At 50.7% G+C, this 26,803-nt stretch overlaps 1 protein-coding gene across 5 annotated transcripts in view; it reads right to left on the reverse strand.

The window, feature by feature from the left end:
• Cip4 (formin-binding protein 1-like Cip4) overlaps window positions 1–26,803 on the reverse strand; it is a 318,199-nt gene that overhangs the window by 61,074 nt on the left and 230,322 nt on the right. Inside the window, exon 1 of one of the 5 annotated variants that reach the window (XM_065445620.2) lies at window positions 12,193–13,254. The exons of the other annotated variants lie outside the window; for them this stretch is intronic. Within the exon in view, the coding sequence (XP_065301692.1) occupies window positions 12,193–12,339 (147 nt within the window). The 5' untranslated portion in view covers window positions 12,340–13,254. Of the gene's footprint in view, window positions 1–12,192; window positions 13,255–26,803 lie in introns of those variants that run through there. 5 annotated transcript variants of the gene reach the window in all.

Consider the following 26,803-nt stretch of genomic DNA (forward strand, 5'->3'; position numbering starts at 1 on the left):
GCATGAGCGCCCCCCCTCCTTCTCCAGCCTAGAAGAAGTGGATTGCCAGTCTGCGAGGCAAGACCGCAGAGAGCCGCCAGGTGCGACACCGCGACACGGGCGCCTACCATTGGCTGAAAGTGGCGTCATCGGAGCGGACTCTCCCATTGGTGAAACATGACGTGACTTACAGTGCTCGAAGGGTTTATAAGAAGCCTTCCAGAGAGACCTGAGGATTCTGGGACATGCCCTGATTCCCTGATTCACCTCTCTCGAACTTCTTGCCGCGGGCCGCAGCGTCCGAGTTGCTGCCGGCCCGTAATGTCTGTACGACTGTTACTGGACGCTCACCTCCTTGTACATAATGTAGAATAAATTCCTCTCAAGTTTTGGTTTTTCATCCCGAAGCCCGTCCTCCAACCCCTACATCTGGTTGGCAGCGGTAGGATCGCCTCCGAATGCATCAGCTGGTGGCAGCGCTACGGATAAACCTTCGTCGAGAGAGATCCTAAGGAACCGGGAAGAGCGAAGAAGAGAGCCTTCGTCGAAAGAGGTCCGAAGAAACTGGGAGTAGGGAAGAAGGAGCGAGCCTTCGACCCAGGGCGTCCGGAGGAACCGGGAACAGCGGACGAACGAACCGGATGGCAGGGTGCTGCAACCGTAAGTGAGCGCGTGGTTTTTTTCCTTATGATTCGCCAGACTCAAATGTTGTGTGTTCATTTTGACAGTTCTGGGAATCGGGAGTTTGTTGCATTGTGTGTTTGCACAAATTAATTAAGGAAAACAGTTTTAACCACCTGTCGGGGCAGCTGCCATGAATCTTAGAAGGTTGACGAGGTTAGACTTGTTGTTGGTGTGGGACGATTTGGGAGTTGAGGCGGACGAACGGATGAAAACGCCAGCTATCATAAAGGCGATTGAAGATAGTGGCAATGATGACAAAAGCATTGAGCTTGCTTGGGAGGTGATACAGGAGCCACGGGAGCGTGTGCGTCGGACACGTTTGCGAGAGCGTCGTGAGCTTAGGAGTGAGCGTCAGCGTGAAGAACGCGAGAATGAACGGAAGCATGAGCTTCAAGAACTTACTCTTAGGTGTGAGCGTCACGGACGTGAGAATGAACGCGAACGTGAGCGAGAGGAAAAGTATGAGAGAGAGAAGGCAGCACTGATCAAAGAGATACAGTATTGTGATCAGTTATTGGCACAGAGACAACGGCTGTCTGAGAATTCTGTAGGTAGTACAGAGAGAAAGAATGAGGAAGCATCTAGCAGATTTTCGCCAGAAGCCGACGAGAAGAGTAGTGCCTGTGAGATTGGCTGCCGATTCATGAGTGAAGGGGAAAGGCTAGCCGCTAACGATGCCTTAGTGGCAACAGAGGCCGTTAAAGGCCGCAGTGAGAGCGACGAGGTGCTGTGCCAACAGATGACTGTAGAGACAGCTAGGCCAGCTGCGAACAAATTGGCACAGTTACCGCGTGTGTGCGTCGCTGGTAATGTTAGCGAGGTTGCTAGCGAAGAAAAGGGTACTGCTGACCCGACAGACGTGAGCACCCATGTAGAGCCAGATTTGCGTGCAGAAGTGAGGTGCGAACTGGACGATGCAGTTGAGAGTAGTTCTCGGGATGGCGAGCTCCGTAGCTCACGAGAGAACAACTGCATTGTTCGGGGATCGGTGCGGCTCTCCGCCAGTCTAGATAGCCTAGATAGGGATGATTCCGTTGTTAATCATTCGGACTGTGCGCGTGAGACAGCGATCGATACCGACGGGCTGTGTGCCGATGCACAGCGTGAGCTGGGCAATGTAGCAGAGGGCAGTTCGCAAGAGTGCGAGTTGTCTAACTCGAGTAAAGCCTGCTGCATTGTGCCAGAGTCGGTTGGGCTGTCCGCCAGTCGAGGCAAAGTGAGAGTAGATTTAAATGTAAATCACTCAGACTGTGCGGGTAAGAGGCCGATCCGGGCCGACGAAATGTGTACCGGCCAGCACGAGGCACGAGAAGGCGACATGAAGGCTAGTGCAAAGAGAAAGCGCCTTAAAAAAAAGCGCGGTAAAAACCGAAAGTCGGTAATTAATGTAGCGCCGCCAAAGATGGCGAGAAACCCAAAAGGGCAGGGCGCGAGGAAGAAGGTGCGGTCGTCTAGGACGATGTTGACGCATCCAAAATGGTCGAGCCACCGGTCAAAGGGGGACCGCGAAGAATGTTCTGCGCGGACGCGGACAAAGGGCACGGGGCAGTTAACCTCCTCGTCGTTCCGTAGTTCATTTCAAAGCTCAGCGTGCAGTTCGAAGAAACGCAAGGAGGCAGGACGAGACCAGGTGGGGAGTAGCGACGCGGTCAATCGAGTTCGTATTGAAAGCGGGGCGCGGGGACGCAAATTGGCAGGAGACCGTAACGTCTTGGGGGAGCTGATAGTTAGTCAGCCCTTTTGTTGTCTCTCGGCAGCCAGAGTAGCTTTCAAGCCGCGACCAGCTCGGGGACGGCTCAGAGTATGAGTCAGTCGTAAGCAATCGGGAACGGGAAGCCAAGAGAGCTTCCATAGAAGTGAAATGTTATTTTGTTTTTTATTTTGAGCATCGGAAAGTTTTTCGCGAATTGAGACTGGGATTTCTTTCAACGTGTAAGGTATGAGCTTTGTTTATGTTTTGGTTTGAGAAAGCTCCGAGATTTGAAAGATGCGTTTTATGTAAACATGTAGTCTCGCGAGATGCTCATTAATAAGTAGATAGGCTTTTTTTTTTGTGTGTGTGAGTAACCTGAAGGTCAAGGTTATCGTCGAAAGGCCTATGGTAAAGCGCGTGTGTTATTTAACCTTCTTTCTTTTTAAGTTTTGAATTTTCTAAGGTTAAGCGCGTAGATTTTCAGTGAGTGCATGAGTTGCACTGAGAGGCGTTCTTAGTTCCATTAGCGCGTGTCCTGTGTGGACGGAAGGAAGCAGATTTATGACTGGGTTGCTAGTGTGTCTGGAGGGCAGCCGTATTCTGACTTCTTTAGTGAACGTGCGTGGAACGAGTTATTAAGAGACGCATCATTTTAAGAGTTCTGCGGAGTGTGTAAGTCCCGCAAGTTTAATTGTTCGTTTAAGTCACGTGTCCTAGAGGGACTAAAGGAAGAAACGTGAGTAAGCGAAATAAAAGTTTGCCTACAACGCAAGTACGCGTTCTGTTTAGTGACCACAAGGCTAGTGCGCTTGTGATTACGTACTTGTGAGGTTGACCAGATTGTTCAGTGGCACCATTACGTGCGATAAGTACGCCACTGCGATAGATTGGAAACATGCTGTTCGTGTGGCTAGGCCACTTAAGTTATGTTCGGCTGTTTTCATTTGTTGTTTGCATCGTCAACGACCCTTTGTTTTGCAACAACAATAGTACTCTGGTCTTGTCGGCATTTGAGGAGAAATGGATAGCTGTTTGGAAGGGTGGTTGGAACTGCTTTGTCAAAATTAGGGAACTAAAAGATCAGGGTTGATTTTGACTCAGTAATAGCCTGGCGAGTCAGGGGTGAAGAGCCTGCGCTTACGCGTGGTGCAGCGCTGTGTTGTTTGGTTTGTTTGACGTATGTTCTCCAGGGCCCAGGATCCCGAGGGTTGTCAAACGAGGCTCGACCCCAGTACCCTGCAGCTTCTTTCAGCGTTCCTCATGGCCAGCGAATTGAGTTCACCGGCCATTCAGAACAACCGGGGCGAGGACGAGCTGTTAGATATGGAGCTGTTTCCTGCGATTACTTCGAGTTCCCCAGACCACATCGGATGGCAGCACAGCTAATTGAGGAATGCAGAAGCAGGAAAGTGCATTCCAGAGAAGCGGCCGAGCAAACAAGTTTAAGGCAACAAGTTCACGTGCCAACAAGTTCGTGCGTCGCCGGGATTAGAAGGGGGCCTCGTACAATGGAGCTCAATCGTCCCCCTTCGGCTTTGAAGAAGGCATCTGCTACCGCTGCGGAGCCGAGCCACCGGGTGCAGGTGGGCCCTTGTGCAATGAAGCATGAGCGCCCCCCCTCCTTCTCCAGCCTAGAAGAAGTGGATTGCCAGTCTGCGAGGCAAGACCGCAGAGAGCCGCCAGGTGCGACACCGCGACACGGGCGCCTACCATTGGCTGAAAGTGGCGTCATCGGAGCGGACTCTCCCATTGGTGAAACATGACGTGACTTACAGTGCTCGAAGGGTTTATAAGAAGCCTTCCAGAGAGACCTGAGGATTCTGGGACATGCCCTGATTCCCTGATTCACCTCTCTCGAACTTCTTGCCGCGGGCCGCAGCGTCCGAGTTGCTGCCGGCCCGTAATGTCTGTACGACTGTTACTGGACGCTCACCTCCTTGTACATAATGTAGAATAAATTCCTCTCAAGTTTTGGTTTTTCATCCCGAAGCCCGTCCTCCAACCCCTACACCGGTCACACAGCTTTGAATGGTTACCCGGTGCTGCCTTTGCAAACGTTCTCTAAAAAACGCGGCCGCGCTTGGGCTGTGCTGTGTCCGAAAGCTTAGATACTTTATTTGGTAACTCATTATACATTATTACATCATACCATACCATAGCATCGTCACTTGTACACATGGTCTTTCCGCTAAAATGTTTTCCTTGTGCAGAACACCTCCGCAAGCTTAGTTGCCCGTATCCACCGCAGATACCACAGTCGCGGGACACATGCCATTTAAACCAGTCAAAAGAAGAAGACAGAGGAGAGACGTGGCACACGCCTTCTGACTGGTTTAAATCTTAAGAATATGTGCCAACTGACCCAGACTGCAACCTTTCTGCACATAGCATGTACCGTGTCGAGCTAGAATGCGCACCTACCCGCGACGGTGCCGCTATACGGCCACGATTCGCGTCGAGGACATTCCTTTTCGCGTACGTGTCGCAGAGACATGTGCCGGGCGCTGCGCGTCTCTGCGCTTGTATTTATTTTCCCCCGCTGTGGTCGAACACCCGCTATCTGGACCAGAGAGCGTGGGCGCTCAGGGCGAAGGCAATCTACGGACACCTCCGACGACCACGAGCATTGGCATGCCCCGCCTTGGCGCGCGCTTTTTTCCACACAGGACACCCACGGACCAACAGAGTGGGCACCACACCCCAAGCAGGGCCTGCGAAAACGAGCCCGTCCGGCAGAGCCAAGACGCTCAAAGCGAAGCGGCGCTGGCTGGCTGGCCGGCCGGCCGGCCGGACGGGCAGGCGCCATCGCGTCAATATACTTCCGCAGGTGGGCCTCACGACAGCAGCTGCAAGGGGAGCCAGGTCTCGCGACGCAGCGCGCGCCGTTTCGCAACGCTTTTTCTTTTTTTCGTCCCCATAGCGAGGGGCACACGCCCCGACATCAGTTCCCAAAGAAATAAACGAACACCGACGATGAAGGGGCAACCTGAGGTCGATACCAAGCACGTCATGTACACGGAAGGAACGAAACCGCTTCACTGGACAGCATTCCTCTCGTTTCCCCTTAACGAGACAGCCACCACAGAGGACAGACTTTCTCGCGAAGCGAGTCATTTCCGACCAAAGCCCGGTTCTACCTGAAGCAGCGAAGACCCGACGCATGCAGCGTGCCCAGCGTGTGCCGTCTATCGCGTCTTCATTTCCTTAGACTGCAATTCCAGTTTGTATATGCCATGTCGGTTGAATATAGTTGTCCGTCCGTCTGGCGCTTTCGCAATTAAGCGTTAAGAGGAAGCTTTAGCTCGTGTGCTCCTATCTAAATACATGTAAAAGGAGAATTCGTTTTTCTCGGCAACCACAGCACCAAATTTGACGGGGTTTGTTGCATTTAAAAGAAAACTTAAAATCTAGTGACTGTTGGTTTCGAATTTTCGATTTAGGTCGTCAATTTGTTATTAAAAATTGGCAAAAATCGCAAATTTTCAGAAAACGAAACTATCAAGTTTACAACTCTGTAACTCAGCAAGAATAGGTGATATCGCATTTCTGTGAATTGTACTTAATAGCACATCTAAAGCGGACAAATTTAACATCTTATACATGAATCTCAAAAAAATTATTAATACGTAATTACAACTTTTGCAGAACCCTCGTAAACAACGTAACAAACTCACGTAAGATGTAAAATGACATATGAAATTTGTCCGCTTTGAATGATCTAATGGATGCCGTTTACAGAACCGCGATATCTCTTCTTGATGCAGAGCTATTAGTTTGAAAAAAAATAGAAGCACGAAGTTTACAAACTTCTGAAATTTTGTAAATCTCTTTAACAAAATGCTAGCCCTAAATCAAAATTCCGCTTCCAACAGTCACTAGAATTTAACTTTCTCTCTCAAAAGCAACAAATTTCATTAAAATCGATCCAGGGGTTATCTCAGAAAAACGTTTTTGCGTTTTTACATGCATTTGAATAGGCCGCGTCGGAGTTGGGCCCGAGCTAAAGCTTCCTCATAAGTTAAGATGATGGACGAGCGCGGGACTCACGGGCAGACCCAACTGCAGCCCCAAGTCACGAAGCGTGCAAAAAAGAGCGAGAACACGAAGCGGGAGCAGGCGAGGTCAGAGTCGCCTTTCGCCCGCTTACTGCGCTCACTACTGCAAGTTGCACAGCAAAGCTTTCGGCAAACGTTTAGAAAGCGTCTGTCGCTTTCTTTAACAGTTTGTGTTGAGCACAATAATGAAGCAGCCACGCCGCCCAAACGCAGGAGATAATACGCAACAGCTGAGCTCTTACTGGCCGTCTGATACCGTACAAGACTTCAGACCCAGCTGCCACGGTGAAGATTATGTGTCCGCTTGACAAGAGAACAAATATGTCCTCATGCTGGAATACAGGTGGGTGAATGGGGGTGACCTCAAATAAGGCAAAACAAACAATGCTTTCGCAGTTAATTATGCCGGTAAGCGATGTTTTTAGCGAAAACTGCAGATCCAACGCAATGTTGGAGTCTAAGTCACGCGAAACTTGTTTGCGTTAGCGATGGGGATGCTCGCGTTAGGGGATGACACGCCCACGGCTTTGTAGCTGTTGGCTCTGAGTCGCGAGGACGAATGCTATGCATGATGTTTGTCGAGGGGAGAACGTTGATTAGAGGTGCATGCACAGAAAAGTACGACACATATGAAAATACATAGAAGGCTTCTATACCCGTTGTGTCCCAGAAGCTCGGTTGCGTCACAGTAGCTCAAGCATCAGCCCAGCAGCACGCACGTTAGATCTATAAGCGTTTATGCCAGCAACTCACACTAAAAGAGGGGATGACAAGGGCCCGCCCCCACACCAAAACAGTGCGAGCAATGAAGCTCAAATGAAGTCTAGGCTGAATCTTCCGGCTTAGTTTCGTTTCCTTCGTGGGCTCAAAGAAGCCGAGCAAACGGACATCCTCGTCGAGCGCTCAACATCCTTCTGATGTTTACACTGAAACGCCGACGCCTTATAGATGCACGGATGGATGGATTATACGAGCATCCCGTTTGAAACGCGGTGGTGCCTGGTTCCACCAAGCTCGTTATATTTAGCTTTCTGCTGCGTTTGTTCTCGGCCATCGACCCACCGAATTTTAAAGTACTCCACTGCTCTAAAGAGAAAAAAAAAGAAAAAAAAAACACATTCATCAGCCTTTCCACTGTGTGAAGGACGAGCAGCGAAGCTGTTTTGTGTTTTACCTCACTCGACGCATCTATGCATATATAGGTATTATTATTATTATTATTATTATTATTATTATTATTATTATTATTATTACGTCCGCCAAGTGGACTATGACGTAACTACAGCACACAACGCCCTCTGGTGGTAACTGTATAATAGGACGCAGGCGGCCGTTAAACCGAGCCTCGACGCGAGCGACGATATGCGTTGACCGGGGCGCACTCCAAAGGAGCGCACGAAGCAAAAAAAAAAGTTTGTTTGTGATTTGCGATTGAACATACTTTATAATTAATTAGCTGAATGAAACTTGGACTAGGGTTTTATCCTAGCGGGCAAACATCTGGCTGTCCGTTGCCCTCTCGTAGGAGCCCATGTATTGACAGCAGGCGGGAATTCCACAATATTTACAACTTCACTGAACTACCTAATCGGGAAAAGTAGATGAAACTCGCCGTAATATGTTAGAGTCGTCTTAGCGGCGAATCGTCATACAATTTGTTTCAGGATAGTTTTGATAAAGCCAGAGTTACAGACGTTTTCTGTAACCATGCTCCCTGCGTAGACGGCCATGTACAGCAGACGGGAATGCGGTAACGTTTACGACTTCCCTGTGAAATAACTAATTATGACAATTAACTCCAACTCGTCGTAATGATAGAGTCGTCTGAACGGCCAATTACAGTGTGATTTTTTCCAGGATACCTACATTAGACTGAGAGCTACATACGCGAGAAACTGGAGATGAACTGTTTTTTTCGTGTCGACGTGACGTGTAGAGGGCCGGACATCGACCACCGCCGCGGGGTAGCTATATACAGCTTCGCTGTAAAAAGAGTTTTTTTTTTTTCTACCACGTTTTCCTAACACTTAAAGGGCCCCTGAAACGGTTCGGACAAATTTTGTAGGCGCGTAGGGTACAGCTTAAGTAGAACATTCGCACCACAATTTAAGTGAAGCGTTACGTATTAATGGAGCTGCAAGCGATTAGAAGTTACCCTCCTCCCTAGCTATGCTTTTCCTCCTCAACTCGCTCGCCGAGCGAACGGCGCTAAGCTCCGCCTTCACTGGTTCAGCGTCACGATGCGACGTCACATCACTCACTTCCGGTTGTTTAGGAGCACGCCCCCTCCCGCGCGAGACCTCTCCGCTAGCCGCTTGGCCGTCGACCGAGAGCTATCGAAGCAGCGTGCGTTGCGAGCATTCTGTCGTAGCGCCGAACGTGTCCGGTACTCCGCTAAAAACAGGCAAGCTGGTCATTTCGGCAAATGACTGGAGGCATAAACTCAAGCTGATGAAGGAACTTTAGCGTAGACGTACGTGAGCAGCCTGATCGGTCTGCACGGTCCAGAAACTTGCTGGCGCAGCGCTTAACCAGTCAAACAAAGCGCTAATATTGCTCTAACCAAGTGTAAAGCATTTTAAACATTTATAAATCAACGTGTTGATGGTTACACTCCTGCGAAAAATACACACCAGCAGCAAAGAATACACTTCGTTGCTGCTACTGTGTATGGTTGAGCTCTGTGCCACCAGGTGGCTGCACCGTGCAGACCATTCACATTTGCCCTTCTGCTCATCTCGTGGCTCATCCCGGCACAGTCAAGCGGCCAGACCCTGTCCCCTTGCGCTTGCGTTTGCCCTAATACTGGACTTGCGGTTTGCAGGTCGCTAGGTTTGCAGTCCACAAGGCAACAAAGTCGAATCATAGTGCTCGCGAAAAGACTGAGACCGACTATGACCGCGGAGCTCTCGTCAAAATGGAGTACGTTGTAACACAAGCAGACGACACTTGCTGTGTGCCGGAAGTGCTGAAGTGTACTAAAAAACTATTCTTGTGTATTCTCTTTAAGTTATTTTCTTTTTACAAAAACAAAGTAACTAACATTCCAACTATTACGAGCATCATTTGTTCACCATAAAGTTGGAAAAATTATCGACCACGCGCCCTGGTCAGCCAATCAGATAGCTCGCCCATGTGACGTAATATGGGTTATTTGCATCATATGGGTAGGGGCGGCTTAAAATTCCGCCGAGCAGTGCGCTGCGATCGGCAGCGATGGATATTTTTAAAACCTTATAATAAATTACACGCTTTACGCAGGGCACTTAGATGCATCAATTAATTATCAGAAGAACCTACTCTAACGACTCAGTACGTTTGTAGAAAATCGCCAAAATCGTTTCATGGTCCCTTTAAGCCCGCATAATCCCGCCTGCCACATGCCAAGCCAAGAAGTATCCCGTGACAGCACCAGCTGTAATCCATGAGGCGGATGCAAAGAAACTGGCCGCCAAGACTGGGGACAGTCAACACGAACTTGCTTCGCTTGAACACGTCGTCAAACAGGCAAGCCGCGGGCGGTGACTCGGACAACGGGTAGCGCACAAATTGACCCGTCAACGCAGCCAGTCGGTGGGCACGTCAGAAAAAGACGGGTCCTAATCGCTGCGCGCAACACGCCTACGCCGCTAGCGTCTACGCCGGAAAAAGGCCAACGAGCAGAAAAACGCTTCTTATATCCTTTTCCGCGGGCAAGACAAACAATGGGCACGCAACGACGTATAAGGAATAACCCGAGTGGTGCGGTGAAGTCCGCACTCGCGATGCCCTTCTCCTGTCGGCCTCGCCACGGCCGGCACATTCTCCAGAACACACTTCCTTGGTCCCTGTTAAGCCGGAAAGGACAGCGCGGGAAGCACAATGGCCGTGCTGCAAGCTTTAAAGTTCGCGCAACAAGAACAAAAACCAAAGGAGCTGACAGACAGAAAGCAACACCGGGAAGGAGGAGAAAAAAAAAACACGATAACCGAGCATGCGGGCTCCCAAGCAGCTCGGAACGAGAAACGTCCCGCGTCGTACACACGCACGTGGTGAGCGCGCGCGAACAATGCGGGGCGACGGTCAACGCCGACAAAGGGAGCAGCGGCGTTTTGGCAAGCTTTTGTTGTCGGCAGCAATCCATGGAACCAGCTCCCCTATCCGGGCACCAATCTCTCCTTCCGGAAGATTGGCCTCCGAGGAGGTGCCAACGTGTGTACGTCCCTTTACCGCTATATGGCACGCATTAACTCGAAGCACTTGACGAAGCCGCCAAGCTCTATGGAAGCTTAGCATTCGTTGTTCTTCCCGAGTAGCGGAATTATGCCGAATATGGTTAAACGCATCTGGAATTGCGGGAGGCGCAATGGCATGCGAGAATTATAAGGTGATCACCGATGAAACTAGCGTCGCAAGATCTTTCACGCAAGCAAGAGCATAAGTATTAACCGCGAAGGACAGACAATGTAGAACAGATATACGCGAGGTTGGTCATCCTTATCCCGAAGTAGTGAATTATATCCAGCTTTACAAACGTCTTTGCCTCTGTTTGGTGATGCAGCGACGTCTGTACAAACAACGCGATATTTTCAGTACCCTAGCGACATCGACAAATATAAGCACAAGCGCGTCGGCAAGGATGATGCAGACACAATCCACGCTGAATGTTAAGCATCGCGCGTGCGCAAGTGAAGTAACTCGTGCATCAACTCAAGAGGGAATGCACACGGCCAAGGATATTCCGCGAGAAGCACCGGCCCAAGACAGTGACATCACCGAGGACTAGATCCGGTTGCGCGTTAAGATCCGGTCAAGACATACACTCAACTCACTGTGGAACTTCGCATGCGAGGCTTACATATATTGAGCCGTTGCCCTAATAGGCTTACAATTATTCTGCTCAGACATCTGCAGCTCACGTAGCAAGCAGTACAGCTGCAGACATTCACTTACATGTAAGCTGCAGATATCCGTCCAGGTGACTTATCTGCACTCATTTCTACTTGTTAAAAAGAGAGCGAAGAGAAACTCTGCTAACAATCGTCCGCAGTTCACTGTTTCGCAAAGAACAAGCCACGGACCTGATGTCCTGCATTTGCAGGACACGCGAGACATTACATCAGTGGCCAGTGGCTTTATCTGTGCTTCCCCAAGTACAAAGTACGCAACAATGTCCTATTTCGCACCCTACCACCCCTCACCCAGGCGCCTGATGACAATGTTTTACCACGGCTTCTAGGCTGCAGGGTACATGCAAGCTCTATCGCAACCCCTCAGCAGTGACGTAAAAAAACCTAGAGGTAAGAGCACCAAGTCCTCTTGACACCTACGTGAGATGCCACAGTCGCCGTGCTCGCGGCGTGCAAGGCCCAGTACGAATAGCTTACTCGTACCTTCTAACAACTGCCTTAAATGAAGATTTGTGTTCCTGTTGTATGTACAAAAGGCAAGCCCGCAAACACGAACAGTTTCTGGGGGTAGCAAAACAAGCACTCGACAAAGAGGAACGACCACCTTTCCTCCTCCAACCTGCATATATGCAGCGCGCAGGCTGCGGCGCAGCGAATTACCGCTCGCGAAGGAATGCGGACGAACCTGCCATCGGGACAGGAGCTGCTGCCAAGCGGCCCCCTGCAAGCCGGGGGGCACTTCGCAACAGCGGAAGCCCGAGGCGCGCTATGACGCGACACAAGGTTGGAACAATGCCTAAATGTTGCTCAGCGGATGCAAACACTCGCCAAGCGACCAAGTGGGTGCGAGAAACGCGCTATACCGGCGCACTGCACGGGCGAATGAACCTACGTTTCTCCAGAGCTCGACGAGATAGTGGACTCCGGTGCCTCCGCCGCCCATTAGCGCGGCGGCACCGGCCGATGAGACGGTGCGGAACAGGTCGGCTCGCGATGCCGACAAGCCGGCCGAGGAAGACGTCTTCGCCAGGCCCACCATGGCGGAGCACCGCTGGCAGATGCGTTGTCCGAGGATAGCCTTGGTCGGTAGCGTGGAACTTAAGAAGCAGCGATGATAGCCTCCGCGCTCTGCCGTAGAAACCAGATGTCGGAGAGGGAGACAACTTCAACCCACACACTCGTCACCACGAAGCGTTCGCGGTGAACAGACAAAAAAGTGCAGGAACCACGCCCAGGCCGTGATGCACCAAACAGTTGTGTCAGTCGATGGGAAGGGTCATAAAAACCCCGTCGTTCTATCCATTTCTCGAACGCGGCACAAATAGTCTATCGGTGCACAGCAAGACCTGGGTGTTCAATGTATTGTCACACGACGAATGATATCAACTGCGTCTGCTAACGCGAGCCTCCTTTTCTCAAAGTGGCGATACCAGATCAGGCGTCGTGCCGTAGCAGTTCCGGCAATGCACGCGCGGACACGACGATAAGCAAACAATACACTGCCGTCGGGATCCGTCGAAAGAGGTACGATAAGGAGAGTGACAACAGCGCCGCGGTCGAGCGTCACGGTGGTCGGAATAGAGAGACGGCCAGCTTATCGGGCGCGCCACTCACTGAGTCCTGTGAGCAACACGTCAATCGAGCAACGCTGAAGGCGGTCCGCGATGAAGAGCCCTCATCATGGCAGGAGGCGAAGCGTCGTATCGGGGCCACGTTGCATCACACGGTCAGCGCGCAAGCGTTCCACGAGTCACGGCGGACGATCCGCCGGCGGGAGGTATTCACTCGTCGGCGACGAAGCCTCGCGGAGAGCCGGCCGAGCTTCCTTCACGATGCGCTGCGCGGACGAGGGCCCGGTCCGCCTCGGCGGGACGCTGCTACGTTGCCGGCTGCAAGCGGCGACGGCGAAAGAAGCGGCGGCCAACAGCGTCTCCTTGGCCGGGCAGCCAGGCGGCGGCAGAAGCAATGCGCCCACTTTCCCCGCCCTTGCCCAAGCGGCGTGGATGAAAAGCCCGGCTACAGAGAACGACTCCCCCCTCCCGGCGGGAATGCAAGCCAACACAAGAAAGAAAGAAGGCCGGCCACTTCTACGCTGGGCAACCTCTCCTACCACCCGCTCTCTCGCGCACATCGAAGCACTGCGCCTCTCTCTCGCCACGTGTGATGGGAAACCAGAGCCTGGAACGTAGGGAGAGAAGGAAACAGCCCTCCACGGCAGCCCCCCCCGACTGTGAATCCACTGTATAGCGACATGCCCCAATGCACGCAGTCAACAACGCCGGCACAAAGCGCAATGACGCCTTCGCGCAGCCTCCTCCGTCCGAGTCGGACGCCGTAGGGAGAGCCGATCTTCCAGCGAGCTGTTTACGCCGAATGCAGAGTTCACTACTTCGTCGCACCTGCGAGGAATGCATACTTTTTTTTTTCTTCCTTTAATAAGCTACGGCTACTCGCGTAGACCCCGCAGAGCGCGCCATTTAAAGTGAAGTGAGGAGACGGGGACCATTGACCCAACGATATTTCGGCTTCTTGCAATCGCCCCTGACAGCTGCGTTGGAGCTGCACAGGCGCTGTACAGTCGAGCGTCGGGATGTCGCCAAGGCCCTTCGCACAGGTACCCTTGAACGCAAGCGACGCACCGCCACCTCGGCAGAGATGGCGCAACCTTCGTGCTTGAATTCTTCGGCATACGCAAGTAGGTGCGTTCCTGCAGTCACGCGCCTGTCGCGGCAGTGCGTCGTTGACGAAGCCCGTTTACAGTCACGCTTTGGGCGACGCAGCCCACATGGGGTGTCTCGTTCGACCAGCCCCATCTCCGGGGCGTGCCCCAGACCCCTTCTGCAATACAAGCGACACTTGTCTTGTCGGGCACGGAAGGACGCTTACAGCTTGCCCAATTCTTACAGCCTGTATTTGATCCCACGATGCGGATGTCGCCGTGAACGCACGCACTAAAGAGCAAAGTAAGCCACGAAATGTGACGCGAGCCCGCTAAGGGCTTCCCAGAGCAGGCGTTTCCTCCGGTCACCGTCCATGTCGGAAACGACAGACCCTAGGCGTCACTGCTAGTAAAATTGACTATATGCTGCCGATAGTAATGACAAGCTACTGGACTGCGCCCAAAGTGCCAGAACTGGGGGGGAGGGGGGGGGGGCAATGCCACACACTATAGCAATACGACAGATGGATCGGTAGGCTCTTGCAAAGCACGTAAGCAGCTGTTCCGCTATACGCAAGCGAGCTGCAGGAGACTGGATTTAAAAAAAAAAAGGAAGGAAGGAGCAGAAACAGAAAAGGCAAAAAGTGTGCAAGACGATATCGCATCAGCCGAACAAACGCTTCAGCACCTCGAGCCCACTGCAAGGCTTCCGGCTGTCCTCCGAGTTGTGTTTATAGCCACGGCACAGCGTGACCTCCTCCAGCTCATCCCACTCCCGTTCGCAGAAGACCCGCTGATTGCAGCGGGGCCAGCCCGAGAAGCACCCCGAGCGCTCCGTCGTTCGGCCACGCGTCCCGCCGCGCTCTTCTCGTCCTCATTAATTCCGTCCCGGCTATGACTCGTTCCCTCTTGGTTTCTTCTTTCTCGTTACGGCGTCCGAGCCGCTCACGCAACGTAGTAGGCGGCTGGAGTCAACGAGGAGGGGGCTCTCTCTCCTCCTTCCTCAAGCAGCGGAGAGGTCGGTACCGGCCATTGATCGTTGGCACGGCCAGCGAGAAGTGGCCGGTCGCGCAGGCAAAGGGATGCCGCGTGGATCGCCCAAGGCCAAGCGTCCCGGTCCGGCCACGTAGCAGGCCTGGTCGTATCTTCCTCGCAGCCAGTTTCGTGCAGCAGGGCCGAAAAAGGAGACTACACGTGACGTAACTCTGTCCTCAAAGGCGGTATGTATACCCGTAGAACTCTAGGCTCCATTGGTTCTCCATGCTGACTAGGCCCCACATTACTCGTGCGTCTGCGACTGAGAATATCACAAGCGGACCAGAAGAAGGCTAGGGAGCACTGTGGTGTTTCCGCGCTCCCAAATGTGGCTTCGTTCGCGTACTGCACACCACTACTGAAGCGCTTGGCACAGCGGCCCTCGGGCTGTGCCGATGAGAAGCCCCACGGAGCAGCGCGAAACGAGGAGGCCCATTGGGGGTCGCCAGGATGAAGATCCCCATCATCAAGCGGCTCTGTAAGTCCGAGAGATTGAACATATACAACGAAACTGCGGGTTCGCTGCGTTGTTTAAAATGGGTGCAGGCACGACTGTGCACAAAGAGCCGTTAGCGTAACACCCATGCAAGTGTTGCGAAGTCAAAGGCATCGCTGAATTATCCGTCTATGCTATACGACAGTAGGGCACTCGGGATAGGACAGCGCGCTGGCAGCTAGCGCCCGAACATGTATGCAGGGCACGTACGGGAGCGTAGCAATACCCAGGGGGAAAAAGAAGAGAAAGAAAAACAAAGGTTTCACCGTACAGATGACAGCAGACTCGGGAAATAGACTGCATTTTTTTTTCATAAAACTCGGGTGACGCACAGAAGAATCAAGCCGCGAGCGAATTCTGAAATAGAAAAAAGTTCGGAAAAAAAAAGTGAGATATTTGCTGGAGTAGGCCAGGCAAGCATAATGCTAGCCAGTGATTCACATTCAATGCGGCATCAACGGCTGACGCTCGTTTAAAATGCACGTTTAAAACGCACGTTCTTGCTCCGTCTGTGTTCCACAAGACAACGCGCCGAATGAGCACGTGAAAGAAATACGACGGCAGTTCTTCCTGTCAGTGAAATCAGAAAAGCCCAAATGCATCACTGAACTATCGGTTCCAGCAGGACACGATGCGCGTTAATTAAAACCGGTAATTAAACCAGTATTTAAAACCGATCTTTGCACGAACAAACCTTTTCAAAAACTCATTCTTTCCGAAAACAATCAATGATTGGAATGCCCTACCTAGAAATTCCCACTGGTTACAGCCACCCACTTGATGAATCTTGTTGACTGTAACCCTTGTATATATTGTATGTTTACTTATTTTTGTATCTACTCACGTAGCCCCCTCCTGCTTGGACAGATGTCCGCAGTATTGTGAAAATAAATAAATAAATAAAATAGCGAGTTTTAGAATTGGGGGCGCAAGGCACTGGGCCCCCAAGCCGCGTTGCGTCGGCTGCTCTTGGGTTTAGATGAGCAGCAGAGTTTGAGGATTGGGTCGAATGCAGACAGCGTTGGGTTGAGCGCTCGGGACGCCGCAGTGTGGAAAATATAAAGGTGCTTGAAAGCAAAAAAAAAAAGGAACCTCTTTTCTTACAAGTGAAAACGAACAGAATGCATTTTTGAGCAAAAAGGGCGAACAATGTAAGAAACGTAATCACTGTGTTAGTACCAGTTAGTATTACGAATTAAGTGTGCGATTCCAAGCCAAGCAAAGCCAATCGAAGCGAAGTGCTCTTAGTTGGTGTTTACTTGTGTCGCGCTGCGAAAAAAACTGTGAGTTCACCCGCGTGAAATGGCGAAAATCAGTTGAAGTAAATAAAGTTTGCTCTGCGACCATATGCTACACGTCATCACTGTCACCCGCGAGGGCGGCCCAAGACGGCTTGGGGGCCCACGCTAGTTTTCGATTCTTGGGTCTTGAGTTAACGCGAACGCAAGAACCCAAGACTGGCTTGGGTTCGGCGCATGCGCACTTGTCGCGCGCAATTTTCTTGGGTCCCCAAGCCGCTTGGGCCCCCAATTCTAAAACTCTCTAAAATTAATTCACACCAAAACGTAGTAATGGAAAAAAGAAGGGAGGGGGGGGATAGGCACCATGACTGTCTCGCGCTCCTGCCGACATCTCAACTGCACCGTGGTCACTGATGACATTGCAGAACATTAGCGGAAGGTGCAATGCTACTTACTACATTGCTCACTACTTAGCGAAAAAGATGGCCTAGCATGTGACTAAATGTACGGACACGCGATCAACGTGGCTTCCGGGAGTGAATACGAAAATATGAGCTTACGTAATTAGGCAAACGTACTATACGCGCCGCCTAGCAACAATAAATAGGTTAGCATCTGTACCAGTCCCCGTCTTCTATCTAGTGAGATGTCCTCGTACAACTGTTTGCGTGCTGAACAGAACAAAAGGACTCGCGGAACAATCAAGCTGGAGAGGACCATGCGCAAATTATTTCGATTAAAAGTTGGCATACAGAGATAGAGCCACACTATTCGGACCAGATCAATACATACACGCGGTATAACTCATACGGGCTCCTTTTAATACTGCCACTTTGGTTTTCCTAGTCCTTCAATTCGTCGAGTACTATAGAAATACGCACGCAAACCATCACAAGGAAACGTCCAGCAGCATGAACATTGTACAAGCTAGGTAGAGAGTGAGCAACGATTCCTTCCCATCCCGCTTTCTCTTTTGTGCCCGCCGTGTTCACAGGAAGCGAGTACCGGAGGGGTGGACCTCGGCCGGGAATGCCTATTGCAATGACTGCAAGGCGGGAAAAAAAAAAGAAATAAAGAGCAATAAAGAGCCCAGATGCAGCGGAGGCCTCGCCTCCAACTTCGCTGCAGTGGGCAGACCTTCGCCTGCGGCCCACGCCGGCGCGACAAGGGCGCGGTCCTTTCCAACAGTCGGCAAAGGACGCAGCAAAAATCTCCGGAGCTGGCCACTTGCACCACAGTCCTTGAGCGGCGAGTACTCCTTGGATCATGAAATGAACGTCACTCGAGTTTTTCTCTGCTCGCTCTTTTTCTTTTTTTCTTCGCCCTCTTCCACTTGCGTGACTTTTCGAGGAGTCGTGCGCATATAGCCAAAAGCCAATGCGTGAGCCCAGCGCCACGTGCGCGTGCCTCCAAGCCATTCCTCGTCCTACCGCTGTCCTCGCAATCCGACTGGCAGAGGCAGCAGGCCCGGGATGGGCCCATGGGGGCACGGAAAAATATCCGGTGAACCGGTTCCACAGCCGCCTCCTAACCACTTCGAAGAGAAGCTCGGAAGTGAGCACGACGCGGGGGCACGGCACTCGGCCGTCAGCGACACCAGCGCGTGCTTCGAGCCCCTGCATCCTTCGAGATGCTCCTCCAGCGATCGGCGTCTGCGGCATCACGAGGCCAGTGCACGTACGGCGCCAATAGGTCGCTTGGTTTAGCTCAAGGCGAACGCGCCGCAACTTGAGTTCGGGAAGAAATGAAATGGAAGTCATCGACAAAAATGTGTGGGCGTGTGTGTATATATATATATATATATATATATATATATATATATATATATATATATATATATATATATATATATATATAAAGCGGACAATATGTTCCCATTTGCGGATCTACGCCCGAAATTTGTTTTCTGGTGTCAGGATTGGGGGCTCAATCCCATCGTCCGTGGTCCTTTGCCAAGATTGGAGTACGGCATGAATTCGAAGGTAGCTGGCCCATGCCGTCGTCCAACTTATTTACGCTGAGATCGTTGATGAAGTGAAGAACTGTTTCTCATCGAGAACGAGGAAAAGGGTTTATTTACAGAAATCAAATCAGTCTAACATGACTGCTTGAAAAAAAGAGTATCACTCCAACATGACTGCATGAGAGAAGTGACTCAGTCTAACATGACTGCTCAAGAGAAGTGTGTTCAGCTTTCGCATAACCACAGTTTTTATACACTCGATCCGCCGGCCATACGAGGCGGCGACTGTTCGTTTACTCATCACCAACTCGCCGCTGCTCTGCAGATCACTTTACAGACACAAAGGCACACACATTCCGATGCCCAAACGACGGCGTTGAAGGGGTGCCGTTCCGGGAAGTATCGGTGCCGATCGAGGGTCGCTCGTTGTTCTGCGTCACGCCGAAGCGTGAGAAGCACCAAAATACGTCGTTCCCGCGGCAGCTTGTCCATGCGTGTCAAATCAGCTCCGCGTTGGGGAACTCCGGAACCATTGTTCAAACACCGAACTCGTTCCGTCACAATGTCGATGGGGCGGGAGGAAGGCGGCGGATTTCAGCACAAAGGCCGCTTCTTCGAACGCCTCCTAGCTGCAGTGACGGAGAGGGTGCGGAATGCGCGTCTTGCCCCCCTTGTCGTAATCGGGTGGCAATCTTGCTTAGCAGCTCGCCGTTCTTAACACTGGCAACAACAGCAACAACGCAAGGAAAGTCGCGTTTGCGTGCATGTATGTATGTAGGCCCACACAAGATGTTCCTGCAACCAGAGTATGGTTCCAGCGACGAGCCCCCTATGCTGGCGATTGCGAGTGGCCGTTTTCGCCTCAGCAGAGAAAGCGCAGTCCCGAATATCACACGAGCTGTGAGCGCCGAAAAACGGGGAGAACGTGCGCCGCAGGCAACTCGATGCTGCTCGCCGGCACTGGCCTCGCTGTCGGTCACACAGTACTGCTCCCATGCCACACGGGATGCAGGAAGAGAGCGTGCGGGGAGAGGAGCCGCGACATCGGTTCACCCCACCTTCGGCAGCACAACCGAAAGGAAGCCCCCTGCAGGCACGGCTCCGGGCCGCTAGAGCCGGCGTCTCGCTAACGCCGGCCCGATCAGTGACCCGAAGCAGAAGCAGGCAGGTGGAAAGGTTATGTGTACACATAGGCGCAATGCGACACGGTGAAACAGACCTCTCTGCATTCCGCGCTAAAACTTTTCGCGCCTACCCTCCAACCACTCCTCCCAACTTCATCCATTTCCGAGAATGTCAAACGGCCAGGGATTGCTTTACAGAGCTTACTCGAAAGCTAAATTTCTTACGCTGGCCACACACAGACACACACACACACACACGTGAGCGGGCGGGCGCGCGCAAATACACACGCAAACGCACACGAAGCACCAACTAATGAAGAAACAATTCGTCTCAACGTAGTGGGTAGCAGAAAAAAAAATGCATTTATCTCGCAGCTAGGCCTTCGTGGTGTGCGCGGTGTCAGTGCACACACAGACCGGAAACTGGTCAGTAGATACGATAGGTTAACCCAGCCCCATCACGGGGGACATTTCAACGAGCACCATATGCACGGTGGAGCCATAGCATCCGAATATCCAGGCCTCTGGAACTTGCACAAGAGCGAGGCAAGCTGGCACTCGCCAATAATCTAGATCACCCCGTACCATGTGCACACTCCATAACACGCTCTACCTATATGAGCAGTTTCAAATAGTGCAGCAACAACCTTACGACGAGACCTGCCGATGTAGCAGTAGTGATCAGTAGCAGATAAAGAGAACATGCAACACAAAGATCGGTACAAACAAGCGAAGATGCAAAGTTTATAGGGACAAATAGAGGTTACCAACACATGTCATCGAGCAGGACTAATGAAGGAAAGCTCAAAAAAGTCATGAAAATGGTTCAATGCCAGATCAACATCTTTTCCACTTACGAGTCGCTAAGGCGGAAGCGTATGCCGAATGCCTACACGGCGGTAGAATGCACTCGAACTTCGCGTACAGGCACCGCAACAACAGTAGCGAAGGAATGCAGGGAGCCTTGGCACAAGTGGTAGTTTGGATATGGTAGCTCATTAAACAAAAGGAAAGGCACATGAAAACTGGAAGAACTCAAGATGAGCGGGAAAGCGGCGTCCTTTATCCAAATCCTTGAATACCGAACAACGAATCGAAGAGTGATAAACTAAAATTATATGTTCTCCAAACCAAGCCAACCCTCAGGCTCAAAGATATACGCAAGGAGGCCACCAGCACTGGAGAAGAACAGTCATTCTCACAGGGTTTCAACTGCACTGGTACTCGAAAGCGACCGTACCGACAGCTTGCCTGGACTAACGGTAAACCCTGACAGTCATTAAAAACAGTGGCACCATGGCCAAGCAAGAACTTGTCTGTAATATCAACGTATTCTCGAACAGAGAAGCTATCGCTTTCCAGATGAAGCATCGCATATCCGTATATATACACACACAAAAAAAGCCCCCTCACTTGAAGATATGAAACTTGTTTATCTGACAACTGCTTATAAATTGGTGGTGCGAACACTAATGGCATGAATCTGTCAAGACCACCAGAGCACCTCTAGACCTGGCAGGGATGGTGACTTGAGCTGTTTGGAAGCTTCTCTCGACCAGCGTTCTCAATCCGCACTTTACACTCAAAGAAAAATCCCGGGAAAAACGGGAGTAACTGCGCAGTTAGTCCTAGAAAGGGCGCTTTCGTCCCTCAAGGGACTAACTGCATGTATGTGCGTGCCGTGTGCAAATTTCGGAGAGTAAGTCTTGTTAAGAACGGCCCGCTGACATGCAAGTTTTAGCTGTTAGGAATGGCCTGCCGGGGTGGCAACGTGGAAGTTTTGCCAACCAGTTGCTACAGCGGCGGCAAAGTTTTCTTGGAACGCCACCGCAAACCTCTAGCCACGGCGTCACTAAGTCGACTGTGTGTGGACAACAATACGCACGTCCTCGACTCTCCGCCGCTGGAGCCGAGTTTGACGAAGCAGGCTTTGTGCCTGAACCCGCCACCGCGGACCTGATCTGCTATGAGCGGGGGAGTTGCCGCGAGAACGTCTACGGAGACCCCTTCCCACGCGCCGATCAAGACGCAAGATAATGGGCAGCCGGCGGGCGCGCTGCGGGGGTCAGCTCGGGGAATAAAATGCGCCTACGGTGTCTGGTCGTCTCGCCTACGGTGCCTGGTCGTCTCGCTTACGGTGCCTGGTCAACTTGTCTACGGTGCCTGGTCGAACATTTCCCTCACCTTGGGATCGATTGAGGACCGACTGTTTATAAACCGCTGTTGTGCGGCTGCTCAGTGTACATTTCTTTCGCAGTCATGCTAGACTGATGAACTGCATGTAGATACTGTAAATAAACCCATATTCCTCGTTCTCGATGAGAAGCAGTGCTTCCTTTCAACAACGTCCTCAGCGTGGGTAAGTTGGACGACGGCATGGGCCAGCTACCTTCAAATTCACACCCGACTCCAATCTTGACAAAGGGTTACGAGCGATGGGATTGAGCCCCCAATCCTAACAGTCTTTAGTCCCTGGTCGGAGAGCAACCGGAGGACGAACGACAACAGTTACTCCCCATGCACTCCACTGTTTTCCTGTGTCGTGGAGTGATGCGGCGAAAACGGTATTGTCTATAAATCGTGAATAGTTCAAAGTTCGTGCACTGTCTATTGAGCTACATGCAAAGCAGCACTTTGCCTCTTCGTGAGAAAATTGCGTGAAAATTAAAAGCTGGAATGTGAAGAGCCATGCCCTTCGTGCGCACACCACAAGTGAGCGATACACATTAAACTCGCAAGACAGTGATAGACTGCTACATTTCTTTTGTCAATAGTACCTAAGTTCTTTCCGTTCCAAGGGTATTACGAACTTAACTGAAGCGATGTGTAACTCAAGCGGGACACACTAAGCGACAGAGGAATTGTCCTTCTCAGTCGTCTTGGGTGCCCCGTTTGAGCTCATTACATGTATACATCGCGTAGTGCCCCAGTTTAGATCACCATAAGAATACTCGGGCAGATTTATTTTCGCAGTCACTTATGGTTGCAAGTACACTCAACGTTAGACGCTCCCCGCATAGCATACACAAAATACCGAGTCGCTTTTATATTGCCGCACCTTCGTTACGATGCTTAATCTTTGCTTAATATCCTGTCCTGTCAACCGACCTGCCGTGGTGTCTTTTTTAAAAGTCCGCTGGAGGACATCCCAAAATAGTATGGCGTCGATGCAGCTAATAAAACATTGTTCAATCGTTTCTGGCACGTCACAAAGGCGACAGTTAACAAAAGAGACAAAGATACTCTTCTCTGCATGTAGCCATGCCTTTACCGGTATGGATTCACTATGAAATATATAAAAGAATGTTTTGCAGGAAGGAGATATGCACATTTTACGAACTCGCTTTAGTAGATCGTGACCTGGCCATTGAATGTATATTGATCGGTAAAATGGAGGCGCAAACAGCATGGACAATAAATCTTTGTATAACGTTTTACGCGACACAGAGTACAAGTATTCAGCGGAAAACCGAATTGGCAGGAAACGAACCGCCAAGTAAACTTCTTGCATGAACCACCACAAGCATAAACGCGAATAAAAATTTGAAGAATCAATTAAATCAGGTAACGCATTAACAAGGGCGACTTGCATGAATGACAGATTTATAGAATGCGAAGTATCGCGAAAAAAGAAACTAGACACTATTTGCCGCACATAAAGATGTACTAAACCCGGCCCGCATTCACTAACGGGCCTGAAATTGGCTCGCCTCGTGGGCTCAAACGTTGAAGACCATACGAAGGTTGCAAAGATTCGGTGAAAGCGTTGAATGTAGAGCCTGGCACAATGAATAACTTGCAATACATAGTAAATTTTTGTTGCCAAGAAATTATTGCAGGCTCCGATTTTCCCGAAAATAGAAAGTCGGTGTGGAACGAATGTCTGGGCGTAACTTTGCGGGGCCGAAACCCGTTCTTTCCAATAATGTGCGCTTGATTTATATGCGTCTAGTGGTACGCCAAGATACTTTGGCGGGACACCGGTCCCCTTAACGCCTGCAAACTGTTACGGTGTATAGCACCATGAGCCAAGCCATAAGCCTTAACTTTTTGAGGAGTTCATTCGTGCTCCGGACACGCTGCCAAATTCCTCTATTGTCGATACTACATTTTCAACACTGGACTTATCTGTGCAGAAGAGCGCTAATTCATCTGCATAAGCTAAGACTTTTACTTAATTACCCAGTATATTGAAGCCATGGACGTAACTCGACTGAATTACGCTTCAGCACAGCGGTTCCAGGTAAAAGGCGAATAGTAATGGGGACATCGGGCACCCTTGTTTTACTGAAGAGCAAATAGAAATGGGTTCAGAGAGTTGGCCATTAATAACTAAACGAGTAGTACAACAGGTATAGCAAAGCTTAACGCCTTTAACCAAAAAGACAGATTAACGATAATACTGTGGGATACCTGCTGCCGACCTCTGATAATAGTGCACCTTTCGGTATGTTTTTTCTCATCAGAATGCACAGTTCGTGGAGAACACGAATGATGGACCAAAACGCCGAAACGGTTGTGCCTACAAGGGCACATTTCATCCAAATAACATTACACCTAAAACAGGTCTATGATGGACTCGATACACAACCGGACTGGTAGTACCCCATTTTGATGAGGTATCTATCCTTACGACCCTTCTAAAGTGAAACTCAACATTTCTTCCCACAGTATGAACGATGCCTTTTTCTCTGTGTGCCTTTCATTGTGCCCTCCATTCTCTGACTATGCACAATTGGTGAATGTCGGGTTGATTGCTAGTGTAATAAACACCATGAAAGAAAGAAAGAAAGAAAGAAAGAAAAAAGAAAGAAAGGAGAAAGAAAGAAAGAAAGAAAGAAAGACATAAATAAATAAACAAGTACATAAATAAATAAACAGGTACATAAATAAATAAATAAATAAATAAATAAATAAATAAAACCTGCCGTGATGAAGTGGTTAGAGTACCTGACTTGTGAGCGAGAGGTCGTGAGTTCGAATGCTACTTCCGGACAATTTTGTTTTTCACTTTTTTTTCAGCTCAGTAATTTCTTTTATCAGGGTGTAAATGCCTAATTTCTTTAATTCCACCTTTGCTGAGCATCAGAAAGAATGACCGTTACTCCCTTAAGATGCATCGGAAAAGGGCAACTGTTAGTCCTCGAAGGTGTAACCGCATGGGGAGCAACAGTTCATCTCCTCACACATACCCCCTAAGGGGAGGCATGGTTGTGGCAGATCAGTCCCTCCCCCTAAAGGAGTAACTTCAATACCTCGTTCCCTCCTTTTCTTCCTAGAGTGTATATTATACCAGGTTTTGATACACAAGACTAGACTTCGCACTGACCCTTAGCGTCACGGAACGGTGAGGGGCCAGAAGAGAAGGAACACACCTGCCGACACAAACAAGGGTAGATTAAGTATCACATTCCGTGTTACATAGACGGGTCCATCTCAAACGTTAATTTTACGCGATTGAGCTGCAACCCCAACCGCGAATCGAGGGTAAAATTCACCGAGACATGTGGTGCCAGAAACTCGTGAACAGTCGGCTTCCCCAGAAGTGCATGCTTATTCCTTACGTCACTACGGGAACTTCCAAGGACGCCGCCATCACCTGCTTCATCCCAACAGACTTGATCCAGTATAAAAAAAGCCTAGTTGTAGCATAGTTCATCCTCACTATCGATTTGCAAACGAAGCCACATTCTCTCCCCCCCCCTCCCTCCCCCAATAAGTACTTCGGCTACCATCCACTACTGTTGCTCCCATCGTTGCACAAATGAATGTAAACTTGCCAGAGAAAATCCGCTAAAGAAGTTGCCGCTGGTGGGCTCCCACCGGCAGGAACCTTAGTAGAGTGTTTTATTTTTTTGAGCATTTTTTTTTCGTCCACTTTCATTCTCCTGTATGTTATTCGTACATTTCAATTAAAACAAAAACTTCCCCTATGCTTTCCTTGGCTTCATCATCTGCTAGCTTCATATGATTGTGATTACCAAAACTCGGGTCCCTTCGGTTCCCGTCTTCGCGTTGTTACGTACAGTATCTGCGTGAAACGACCCGCCACGCTTATGTAATATGTTTACATTATGTCCCATGGCAACCGAAGCAACTAAAAAGAGAAAGCTCAATACTTTCGCCCAACGCTCGACGTTTGTGGAAATTGCGCAACAGGCATAAAACGTCGAACGCTATACCTATAGCAAGACCGTAGAGAAACGCGCGCGCCGGTCGAGGCACACTTCGTCAAACGGGCACGAAAACACGAAACGCGATAAGTCGCCCGGAGGCCGACCGTGCAGCACGCTCACTGTCCACACCGTTACCTCGATCAAAGCAGGCAGGGGCCCCGCGCGTGCACGTACCGCGTCGATGCTGGCTGCCAGTTCGTTGACGGCGCGAGCCAGGGCGCGCCACAGCCGGCGACGGACGGAAAGGCGGAACGAGGAGGACACATCGCCGCGTGACACCCGCGTGCTTCGGAAGCAGACGGACAGACAACCGCGCTGATGGTTGTTCCTCCTGGAAGCCAGCCAGGCACCGACGCCCCGGTGGAGGCCCATGCCACCGTGTATCACCGAAGATCAAACGCAGCTGCAGTCGTAGCGCGTAGCTAACGCGTTTCGTGCGAGCACAAAGTGTCCACCGTATCAACTGCACGCTCAGCTTGCAGGAGGGTTGTAAGGTTCGGCAACGCGCACGGACTTACAGCCGCTTCAGAAGATGCCAACCACCCGTTGTGCGCGGACACTTGGGAACACGCGCGAGGCGCCGTTAAGGAACGCCGCCCGGCTTCTGTAGACGCTAAGCGTACCGGCACGCGTTTACGCAACGTGTGTAAACCACCACAATTCACAAATAACGTCGTTGCAGACTGTGACTGTTCGATGCAGAGTTCCTGGCGCACGCCACAGGAGCCGCAGACAGAAGCTGAAGGCGGTCAAAAGTCCAACGTGGAGTTGTTGACTGGCAAAGACCCGACACTTATGCCTGCAGCGCA

Source organism: Dermacentor albipictus, unplaced genomic scaffold (assembly GCF_038994185.2).
Source record: "Dermacentor albipictus isolate Rhodes 1998 colony unplaced genomic scaffold, USDA_Dalb.pri_finalv2 scaffold_13, whole genome shotgun sequence".
Taxonomy (NCBI): domain Eukaryota; kingdom Metazoa; phylum Arthropoda; class Arachnida; order Ixodida; family Ixodidae; genus Dermacentor; species Dermacentor albipictus.